This window comes from Haliotis rufescens, unplaced genomic scaffold (genome assembly GCF_023055435.1).
Source record: "Haliotis rufescens isolate VD_foot unplaced genomic scaffold, xgHalRufe1.0.p SCAF_15, whole genome shotgun sequence".
In the NCBI taxonomy this organism is placed as follows: domain Eukaryota; kingdom Metazoa; phylum Mollusca; class Gastropoda; order Lepetellida; family Haliotidae; genus Haliotis; species Haliotis rufescens.
Window position 1 is genome coordinate 12701780 of NW_025963835.1, and position 12110 is coordinate 12713889.

The window sequence follows — 12110 nt, forward strand, 5'->3', positions numbered from 1 at the left end:
CGTCAGAATACGCCGCAGACACTACAACAACTGGCCAACGCGTTACAAGCAGAATGACGCAGATTTCCGCAGGACAGAATTCGTACACTCATCCAGTCAGTGCCGAGCAGATGCAGAGCCGTGATTGCTGCCCGGTGCGGTAACACGAAATACTGCGTTTAGCGCCACCTCGTTGCCTTTTGTGACATGATAATGAACAGTTTTCAATGCATTTTTACAACGACGACATGTGACTATCGAGCTCCAAAATTTCATATTTGTATCTATGATATTAAATTAAATATATCGACTTTATTTGGAATAATAAATTAACTAAAGATCTACCAGTGTGTTTCTTTTCTTGATAGTGTACATTTTTAATGTTATTGTTAATACGTAGAACTAAACTGTATTTTCAAATAACATTAAACTCCAACAAATGATAATCATATTCACATGTATACAACATAATAAGACATGAACTATATTTCTACGTCAAAATAGTACACATATTGACACCCTCTAAGTTGTTGTGAACCGTGTAGACCCTCTGTGGCTGTGTTTGTTTACGTTCGTTCGCACACAGGGCAGGCAGCAAACAGTCGGTCGCCTCACCGGTTCACTATTACAAGGTAAAATTCTCCGTAGTAACGCTGCAGCCTGATACCCATAGTTAATTAACTCCAACACGGTGCTATTATACACCTGTTTGTGGAAACGTTTGTCATTTTGTACACTTAAGCTGCGTATTTCTGGGTCAGGGTTCATGACCCATGGGGCAGAGTTAGCTTGTGCTTTAGAAACGCCAGAGCATCTCCAGGCAGTGCTATGGTTGAAGGTAACTAGATCAGAGTGGTCTTTTTATCGCAGATCTCTACCGAGGTGAAATGGTTCATACAGCTAGGCTGTAAATATTGGCCAACATGACAGTGGTTGTTCCAGTAACGTCGACTTTTAACCCAATATCACATTTTTTTAAATGTGGCTAACTAACTACCTATAGAACTATGAGACATGAAACGTTCAATATCCTTATACATCGATACTCGGTGCTCTATGATATATTTATCATCCAAAACTGGCTCCCACAGGAGATATCGCTGGGATGAGATCAAGCGATATCTACACTGTAGATATCGCTGCAATGAAATTACATCACAATGCTTTGCATACCATTGTGACGTCACTGGTTACCATGACGTCACAATCAAATGGCATCACTAATGGCTCTGCTACTGAAGCTGTTTGCAGTACTTTTTACACTGAAGACACTGCTAATTACTGTCTACAAATTGGAAAAGTTGAAAGAATGATGTTGGATGATAAATAAAATCTCACCCTCGTGTCTTTTGATATCAAATATATCAACACTCGTTGATAAAAGTGGCAAAAATCCTCGGCAAGCCTCGGAATTTTTCCACTTTTATCAACTCGTGTTGATATATTTGATATCAAAAGACACTCGGGTGCGATTCTCTATATATAGTCTAGAAAAAACCTTTCATTCCTGATACACTGCTTTTAGTAACATTATTCCAACCGCAGCTTTAATCAAAAGGAACGTACAACATGAAGCTATACGCTATAGAGCCAGTGGAGAAAGGTCAATAACTATGACCTATATCTGCCACTGTGTGAATAGCAGCCATGTGAGTAAATTTGTGGGGTGATATATTGTCCGGTTAGGAAGGCGGATGCTCTCTCGTGGATGTGGATTGTCCCCCCATAAAGAGTGTGTCCTGGTGTACGTGGTCTATTGTCTTGGCTTGAGGTAGCGGTGCCTTAAGGTCGTGTATGTTGTAATACATATAGTTTAAGCGATCCCGTGGGATTTGATTGGCCAGTCAAGATATTTGTGCTTCGTTTATGTCTCCATAAACCTATTGGTCACGCCTACTATCTGACTATACTTTTTCATGGTTGACTCAGATACAGATTGGGCCATGTGTTGCATGTGAACATTGTCACTGATTCCTTTTCGTTGTCTTCAGTGTTTTTGTGTAAATTATCAGCAGCCTGTGGCGTTTTAGTCGTTGACGTATTTATTTATAAGAATTCACTTCAACATGTTTGTTTTTGCCTTTATTTTATGTATACATCGGATTTTACGTTATACTTCCAGAAAGACAAACAATGTTGTAGACACTTCATGAATGTCTTGATGCCTGTGGGTACTTGCCTTACAGATAGATGACGCTGGACATGGAGTGGCTACAGAGGCTGCCCTACATGGAGCAGCTCCTGGACTTGATCAAAGAATGGGAAGAATGGTTGCCTTCCAGCCTCGCCGGCCGGGCTGTCCTTGTGGGGTTAGGCGTCGGAATAACCACTTATCTGATCACCAAGAAGAGGTACAAGCTACCCCCTGGTCCCCGAGGATGGCCGTTATTTGGGAATTTGCTCGGTAAGTTAAACGATATGACATTCTGTTAACTTATGCGGGGGTATCATATGGGTCTAATGTCTTTTTTAAACTTTTAATAATGATCATGTTGTTAACAAACATTAAGGATGTAGTTGTATTATTATTTTGATCCCTTAATACTATAATGTATCTGTACAGATATACACACTACTTGCCATCCTTATTTATGGCAGGAATCGACCAATTTGTATCTTCCAAAAAATATATATATGTCATCAGTGTATTGCACTGAGTACGAAGTTAATACAACTACAGAGTTCCGGAATGAAACTATCTACGAGAAGATGACGGAGTGGACAGCTCAGTATGGTCCTGTTGTGAGGTGTAATATGGGTATGTAAACAGTTGCATGTCACTGATACTTATTAACGTTTAATTTTTTTTGGAAACTGAAATGTTTCATAAGCTACAAATCCCATCTTCCTGTGTCCAGTTTATTAAATCTCCATTTAATCATAAGATATAGCCTGGACCCTGCTTCCATAGCTTTGTTTGACCCCGATGCGAATGTCCAGTCCAATTACAGTACACTTATGAGCAAGAGAAAATGATGAAAGAGATTAAGATGGGGATGGTGAAGTCACTTCCGATAGGCATCTATGGAGACGAATGGGTAAAAGGCGTTTATCATGTATAGTATGGAGATATATTACACTTGATAATGGAGGATACGAAATTCAAAAGAACAGGAAAAGAAGAATTTGTGGTTGAGAATACAATGTATATGTACCGTGACAATATTGAATTACATTCGTATAACACAAGAAAGACGTCAGTCACCGAGCCACTCGGAATATCTATAATAGACGCTGAGTAAAATACATGGATATTAACGGATACATGCATATTTTGTCATGTGGAAAGACACGTTTATTTAATTTCTTTTTACAAATAGTATAGCATGTGTTGCAAAATGGTTTATCATGTCCTTTACTCGCAATATTTGTTTGGGGGAATTTCTTAAGTGCCTCTTTGATCAACCTTAACAGATTATATATTATATACGTAAGGCTGGATAAATGTATCGGGTGTAAACATATAACTCAAATATAAGGCATGATTTTTATCTATCTATCTATTTATCTATCTATCTATCTATCTATCTATCTATCTATCTATCTATCTATCTATCTATCTATCTATCTATCTATCTATCTATCTATCTATCTATCTATCTATCTATCTATCTATCTATCTATCTATCTGTAGATATATATGTGTGTGTGTGTGATGTAAAACATAAATGCTTTCTTGTTACAGGCCCTTTTACATTGGTGGCCCTGAACAGTATAGACGTTGTAATGGAGGCACTGGTTAAACGACAGGCGGATTTTGCAGGGCGGCCCCAGATCTATTCATGTAAATACGGACAGCACTCACTGTTGTATCATTATTTCATCCTCACGGTATCACACACGATATGCTTCATACACCGATGTATATTATGTTTCGGCCTAGCGCTAATTACTGAGTATTCACCGTTGATTTACCGTTTCATACTCAACGATATCATACATGAGTTGCTTTAATCTGCTTATATAATATTATCGTATGACAAAGTGGTTTAAAGATCTGCACATCTGGTAGTCATCGGCATTTTGGCTTGATGATCCATTGGTGCTGACTGAAGAAGAACATTTCATGTAGAGTCATTAAAAGAAACTGCTGCGTTTATCCAAATTTGGTAATTTTATCGAGATGCATAGGTGTTCTATATACTTCCAGCCACAGTAAAAAGTGATATAGAAAATGAATGACCAATTGATTCACATAGAGCAGGGTGCGTGCCTATGTCATTTGTAATAATATGCGATCGTTTCGTACATATATCAGGTGACTCACTTACATGTTTATAATGTTTCTGTCCAGTACAACTTCTCAGCGACGGAGGTAGGAATATCGCCTTTGGAGACTACAGCCCTACTTGGAAACTACACAGAAAGCTGGCTACCAAAGCACTGAAGTGAGCTATTTCATATAAAGGAAATATTCATATCATATGTCAATTCACAGGGGCTTCATTATAGCTGCTAATGTTCATGTGTTTTGCCGAACGTGGCTTCACTGAACAAAGGGAAATTTCAAAAATGTCACCAGAAATGTCCTAAATTTTAGCGTAAATTTGAAGTGAGCTATTTTATTTAAAGGAAATATTCACATCAAATCTCCGACGTGCTAAATTATAGCTGCGAATGTTGACATCTTGAGCATCGATCCACGCAATTGGGATACGATGACATGTATCATCGAAGTCAGCGATTCTGAACACCCCATCCCGTTAGTCGCCTCTTACGACAAGCATAGTCGCCTTTTACGGCAAGCATGGGTTGCTGAAGACCTATTCTACCCTGGATCTTCACGACGCTGTTGTGTTAATCATGGGTTTAGAAACTCGTTAAAGTTATCAAAGCACTCCCCCCTCCCTTTTCAATAGAGCAACACAGCTATAGGTGATTGTTAGTGGATAGCTTCTGTGCGGAGAAGGAGCAATATTTACATTTTATTAACTATTGTTGTCAATATTTTAATTACATTCCCCTGAAAGCATGCGCCTAACGTCATAGATTTAACGTAAAAGTTTGTCTCGTCTCTCTATGGTTGAAATATTGCCGATTTAACTTTGAATTATATTTCACTTGCTCTGATCATATGAAGATGTTCTCTCTCATTGCACAGACACTACATGACGGGCACTCACCTTGACGAAGGGATAGAGCGCTCCCTCACTAAAGGCATAGAGCTGATACAGGAGATGAAAGGGCCATTCAACCCTCATCACGTTGTCTCTCTCATTGTGTTCAACATCATCAACAATATCTGCTTCAGTGTCACGTAAGAGGAAATATTTCCAATCTTCTAACATAAGACGTAAGACAATAAAGACATTGAATAGAATCCTTAGGAGAGATGTGTAAGAAGCAGGATTGACTGATGCAAGGATATATGGAAAGAGTACTAGGTTCAGATAATTTGTTCTGAATACCTGAATCCATTTTATGTTTCTGATATCCTTTTTCACAATCAACCATGTCGGGATATAATAGAGGGACTCAATGATGTAATAATGTAATGTGTTATTGTAATCTACTGATGTGTTTTCCTTTCTCCCGCATTTCTACCGTCTATGATACAGAGTTGCATTGCATGCTCTTATGTGTGCCAGGAACCTGGTTTCTCGGTTGTAAGCACCATAACCGTACTCGTTGGCTTGGCCACTTCTCTTCGGGCTTGCCTCCAACACGAACCTCACACGCTGTTATGTACTGAAATACGGTTCTAAGCAGCATTAAACCACAATCACACGTCCTGTTGCTATAACCGTTCGAGTTACTGGTAAGTCAAACGTCGAATTAATGTCAGGCAGCACCACATGTGTTCATGTGGATTTTTTTTTATCACTATGGTGTATATATATACACACGCCATGGTACTGTCAGAAGTGGAATGAACCCAACCCACATTTTCAGATGCGACGTTCACGACAACTACTTCAAACAGATGTTGTACTTTTTGAATTCCTCCCTGGACATCGGCAACGGCTTTCTTGAGGACGTAATCCCCCCTCTCCGTCTCTTCCATACTCAGAAGCTGGAAACTGTAATAAAAGACTCGGAGAAACTCTTTGGTAACGTGAATGAAGAAATTGACAAACATCGACAGACCATGTCAAAAGGTGCAAACTGTTTTATCAGTTCGCTTTCGGGTCAATCCTGTATTATAGTAGTTATCAACAATTTCACACAAAACACTTTGTCCCTTATGACACTAATGCGATTGACAAGATTCTTGAAAAACATGGCAAATATGCGGACATCGCTTTCGAAATGGCACACTTGCATCCCAAGTACCAAGTTATCCGACAACCCATTGTTCTCGAAGCCTAGGCTTGGTACCTCCAAATCTGTTGACTGACATTGGCAGAGTACCCGGGTTTTCTGCCAGGAATATAGCCCTTCTGACAATCTGGGTAATTCAGGAGGCTGCAGTGTTTAGGAGTCTTCACATTCTCCGAAAAGTTGGGTGGGTTTGACTTGGCAGCGCTTTCTGGGAAAAGCTCCATTCGCTGTCTGGGATGAGTGCAGAGGGGGCAATGTCCCTGAGCTGACGATGAGCCTAACCAGCCTGACTGTGTCAGGATCACCTAAACCCTCTTTGCTGCATATTTTCTTTTAATCTGTAAAAAATGAATAAAAAACAAATAATAATAAGAATAAATAAATAAATAATAATTATAATCATCATCATAATAATCATAATAATGAATATAATAATTTTTATAGAGCGCAGTATGTTCCGTGGCACTAAAAAAACGTCTTTGGCTTCCATAAAAAGATTTTCTTTTCATTTTTAAGAAATATTTCCAGAGAAAATGTTGATTTTCGTAACTGGAACTGACAGCTGTAATTTGTATCCAGATCGAAGATTGCGTGTTGGTTCATCCACTTGAATGAGTTCCTTGAGTCACTGGCATGCGACATATTACCCTGTTTGTTTGAGAGTAGCCATGTGAAATTGCACATGGCTGTAGGAACAGTTTTTATGTGTGCCAATGTCAATCGTTCTGTTCATTATGCTCTCGTAACAGATAACATCCGTGATTTCTGTGATGCCCTGTTACTGGCTCAAGAAGAAGCCCGTGACGAAGAGGACCTGAAAGTGATGTCACAGATAAGTGACCGCCATATCACTCAAACACTCGCTGATATATTTATTGGTATATACTTTTAAGTGTTAGTCATTTTCGTGTGACTGGCTTCGTGTAGGTGTTGGCATACAGGTACATTTCAACATACAGTTTTGCATCGAATAGGAAAACTCTTTTTGGCAGCCCCCTCCGGAAAGAAATGGTCGATCCTCACATGTTATCACCTGCATTAAGTCGGTTTGGAAGAGACCGATCATTCAACAATCGGTGGGCAAATATTTTATTTTTCTGTTACAGCTTCACGAATAGTTAATTTTACCTACATTTTCTGGAATAAGTTAATATTTTTTTCAACATCATCCCAAGAACAGATAGCAGGGTGAACATAGGCGTATTTGAACTAAGTCACTTGGCTGAGGAGACCCTTCATGTGTTACATGTGCTTCTGTGCTCAGGTCTCTCTGCGACCGACGTTGCTTCACTTCAACTGATTTTGTTATCTGTGCGCCGTGCACAGTACCACCAAGTTTAACTTTCCTTGGTGTATTACATGGAGTGGTTGGGCTGCAGCAAATCGCAAATGTCTAACAATACATTGTTATAGATTTAAGAGTTTGTACTTCCTTCTTAGTCTCCTTTATGATGTTCGGGAAGTGGTTATACTGTATCTCTGCAGCCGGGTTGGACACATCTCGCTACACGCTGCTGTGGACGCTACTGGACCTGGCCCAGCACCCTGACATCCAGGACAAGCTTCACACGGAGGCCGACCGTGCCCTGGGTAAGTTCATACCCTGATATTATGATACGGTGTGATGAAGACACTGTGATATATTTATGCGTTGATATTATCATACGGTGCCATTTTAAGCTAAAATGATGACAAAGCAAAAACTCAGGGATGAAGTAAATTGTTTAAGATGACCGCTGCAATAAAGGTAGACGAAGCAATAATGCGAAGGCATTAGAGAGGGTCTCCCTGTCTGACCACGTCGGCCCTGTTCTGTGGATGATGTATTAACGTGGTGCAAGGTCAGTCACCAATGTACCTATACATAGATATGTGAGATAAAGCGAGGTGTTGGTGTGTTAAGCATTTATATTTACCAGTGATGGTTAAGGCTTCAGCTCAGGGTCTTATATTGGATGCATATTTATGCATAATAATATGATATGATACATTGATACTGATGCTGTTGTATGATGAAATAGTGATTGTTATTGAAAGCACGAGCAACGTCATTGCCTTTATTCTACATAGCGATGTTAAAAACACTAGTTACTATGCAATACTGTCAGGGACATTCTTGCGATCTCGCATTCTCGCGATCTCGACCTTTGGAAACGAGCTAAATATGCCCAAAACACGAGAATGCGAGATCGCATTTTCAAGCTCAAGTAATAATTTTGCTAAATGCTACTTGGAGAATAAAGAGCATGAAAGAAGCATGATCAAAGGACTACTAACGTGCGCATGCGCCCTGATCTATGATATTACGCATGTGCACGGACAGCGTCTAAAACGCGAGATCGCGAGAAAATGAAATGTCGCATTCTCGCGTTCTCGCGATTTCGTGTTTTTGTGGCCTAATTTGACAATTTGAGATTGCGAGATTGCGAGATTTTGCATCATGTCCAAATGTCGCATCTTCGACTTTTGACAAAAAGTGCCATGTACCAAAAACACGAGAATGCGAGACTTTTGTCAAATCTCGCGTTCTGGCGATCTCGCATTCTCGTGTTTTGGGCATTTTAGCTCGTTTCCAAAGGTCGAGATCGCGAGAATGCGAGATCGCGAGAATGTCCCTTACAGTATTCCATAAGTAACAGTCCCACCCAGGCGAACCGGGTTTATTTGCATATATTATGATACCGGATTTGAGATTATCTTTAGATTATTCTCATCAAGTTACAAATGTATTTATGAATGCAGGTGCGCGTCATTTCCCCAGTGTATCAGACAGGAGTAGTCTCCCTTACACTGACGCTGTGCTTCACGAGAGTATGAGGTTACACACAGTGGTGCCATGCGGGCTTCCCCACAAAACTCTGTGTGACACGAAAGTCGGTAAGTCTCCTTTTTAGGATGTCAACTGGTGAATATTCTGAGTACGTATTTCGTAAATTCTAGATGACGTTTTTAACTTTTCAATTGAACAAAGAATGGGGTTGGTATTCAATTTATTGCGCTGGGCACTTATTAATTTTCTCACCAAATCACACTTTACTATAGTAGCATAGAGGGAAATCCACCCCACCCTCTTAACACTTTTGCATCAAAGTATTTGTGATAGTATTTAACATTTTACAAAAGTTTATTTAAATGCGAATAATACGTTAATCTATTAGAAAACATAAAAGTAATAAAAATATCTTTGTTAGTTTACTATTGTATGAGCAAATTACTACCTTTATTCGTTTATTTCCCTCTATTTCTAACGTTCAGCGACAGGTTTACAATACGTTGATATTAAATTTCGCTTTTACGGCAAGCTAAGCGCGACCTGTCATAAACTTTGTATTATTTCACTTTTTGTTTACTATATTACGCGGTAAATTTGACAATTTGATTTTTAGTCTATGACTCATCGCTTCATCATCTTAATTTTGCAATAGACTGACTTAGAATATGTTGTAAAGGGACTCACGAAACACGACAATTCGAGTTGCACAGTAAATATAAAATCATACCTGCAGGAATCCTTAAGAGATCCCGTCTCAAACAGACAAGCTGCCCACGCTTCTTAACGTTTTGACATTCTTAGGTTGGGAGGGTTGGTGTTGATGGGTGGGAGTTATATATTATTATGATTATTGTCATTATACAGATTAAAATAAATGGGGCAAAGAAGGTTCGAGTGATCCTGGAACAGTCAGGTTGGTTAGGCTGATTATCATCTCTACACGCAGCCCCGGGAGTGAATGGGACTTCTCCCGTGAAGCGCTGTCTAGTCGATCTCACAAAGTACTTTTCAGACAAAGTGAATACTCCCAAACACTGCAGCCTTCTGCATTACCCAGATTGTCAGAAGAGCTGTATTCGTGGCAGCAAACCCGGGTTCTCTCTCAACGTCAGTCAACAGATTGGGAGGTACCAAATCTAAAGCTCCGAGCACAATGGGGAGTCGGACAACTTGCTACTTGGGATGCGTGACATTGCGCAATCGAGGTCCGCATATTTGCCATGTTATTCCTGAAACTTGTCAATCACATTAGTGTCAAAAGGGACAGAGGATGCAATGATACAAATGATTTCATGGGACAATGTAGGTTTTTTGGCCTGAATAATTCTAAGGATGCATATGGGCCCAGTCCAAAGAATTATAAAATCATCATTTTCCTTGAAGCCCTCTACATATTCTGGGTCATACGATGAAAGGAGTCATGGCGAAGACAGCAATAAAATGATCGAGCCATGCCATCATGTCGCTTAAGATACTGTGTCTGTGCCAAAGGTGGTCATCCACTGACAATGTGTTGGATAGTGTCATTTAGCATTCGGCAGGATATATTGGATCTATCCGTATTGTCATTATCATTATTTCCGTTTCGTTTTTTATACTTATGAATGGGTTAATTGTGAAATTTAAGGATAGCACAAGCTATAAATTAATTATCAAAGTGATTGTCGGTTATCTGTGCATATTAACGTAGTTCAATCATTGCATTTTCAGGTGGCTATGACATTCCTAAAGGAACCACCGTCCTCATCAATCATTACGCTTTGCACCAGGATCCAGAACAGTGGCGGGACCCGCAAGTATACAATCCAGACCGGTTCCTTGACCATGATGGCAAGATGGCTGCCAAACCAGAGAGCTGGCTTCCGTTCTCCGCTGGAAGGAGAGTGTGTCTCGGAGAGAGCGTGGCCAAGCCGGAACTGCATCTTCTGCTGGCTGGAATCATGAGGCATTTCAAAGTATCCCTCCCACCTGGAGCTAAGGTGAACCTTGAGCCACGTGGAGGATCTTTCATAAACGTGCCACAAGATTATGAACTCAGTTTTGAATCGAGACTATAACTCATATTACCATTAAGATTGATATATAAGGACATGGCCTCGAACCTACTGTACATATGATTAACAAATATTTTTTCGCCGAGGGTATTATTTTCCTTAGTATGCGTACATATTCTAGGCATTTTATTCTGAGTGGATATTGCCGCACCATTGTGTGAAGTGTAAATCTCCCTCGCCACAATAAATTAATTAACGCAGTTTTGTGTTGAGGTTAGCAATATTTCAGCTACAAGAACTCATACAAGCAGATCCTGAATATTTGTTGTTTAACGCCGCACTCAGCAATATTCCAGCTATATGGCGGCGGTCTGTAAACACTTTTATATCATGAGCATCGATCCGCGCAATTAGGATCGATGACATGCTTCAACCAAGTCAGCGAGCCTGACCACCCGTTCCCGTTAGTCGCCTTTTACGATAAGCATAGTCACCTTTTACGGCAAGCATGGTTTGATAAATACATAATTAAAGGACAAGGTCCATATTACAAATAAATTTAATATTGTTGACTCTTGTGGCTTTATGGAATCATTTATTATATTCTTTGAGAACGATCAAATATTTGACCCAAGTTTATTTTCTCAAGAATATGAAGAGTCGTCTAAGGCGCCGCGATTCGCTGTGCAGAGCTGCGCCCCTTGGGCACGCCAGAAACCTATGTTTGTGGATTCGAATCCCGGTTCGCCCCGATTATGTTTCTAGGTTTGTCAGCACAATTCCCGTGCTCGTGGGTTTCACCGAAGTGTTAAACGTCTGAGACCTACATCACTTCGGGCTTTCCTCCCACATTAAGCTGACACGCCGCGATATAACTGGAATACTGTTAAAAGCGGCGTTAAACCCAACTCACTCAAGAATATGAACATACGTGCATATGTAGACAAACAAGATGTTAGGGGTCATAAGTGTATCTAGAGAGAACTGTGCTTTTCAACTTAAGCCTGATCTGATTGTGTCCGGATCATTCATGTTAAACTGCTGCATGTTATCTCAATGGGCCAGAACTATAAAATCGGCATTAGTCGGGACTAGCAAGCAGC

At 40.0% G+C, this 12110-nt stretch overlaps 1 protein-coding gene across 2 annotated transcripts; it reads left to right on the plus strand.

Annotated features, from left to right (window-relative positions):
- Window positions 1-542: 542 nt before the first annotated feature.
- LOC124111339 (steroid 17-alpha-hydroxylase/17,20 lyase-like) lies at window positions 543-11789 on the plus strand. Of its 2 annotated transcripts, none has more exons than XM_048396153.1 (11): window positions 543-611; window positions 2166-2383; window positions 2660-2737; window positions 3665-3763; window positions 4274-4367; window positions 5081-5236; window positions 5872-6077; window positions 6990-7118; window positions 7681-7830; window positions 8983-9117; window positions 10724-11789. In XM_048396153.1, the coding sequence occupies exons 2-11, from the start codon at window positions 2170-2172 to the stop codon at window positions 11068-11070; spliced, it is 1608 nt and encodes a 535-aa protein (XP_048252110.1). In that variant the 5' UTR covers window positions 543-611; window positions 2166-2169; the 3' UTR covers window positions 11071-11789. The 2 variants fall into 2 exon arrangements, with proteins under 2 accessions (XP_048252110.1, XP_046326949.2); XM_046470993.2 differs by having other exon boundaries at window positions 7726-7830.
- The last annotated feature ends 321 nt before the right edge of the window (window positions 11790-12110 follow it).

Bases quoted from the DNA above. Each gene is read 5' to 3' on its own strand.
- LOC124111339 (XM_048396153.1), top strand. From the start codon at position 2,170: ATGACGCTGGACATGGAGTGGCTACAGAGGCTGCCCTACATGGAGCAG. The intron at 2,384-2,659 runs GTAAGTTAAACG...ATACAACTACAG, and splicing joins GTTATTTGGGAATTTGCTCG to AGTTCCGGAATGAAACTATC. The intron at 7,119-7,680 runs GTATATACTTTT...CTTCCTTCTTAG, and splicing joins ACTCGCTGATATATTTATTG to TCTCCTTTATGATGTTCGGG.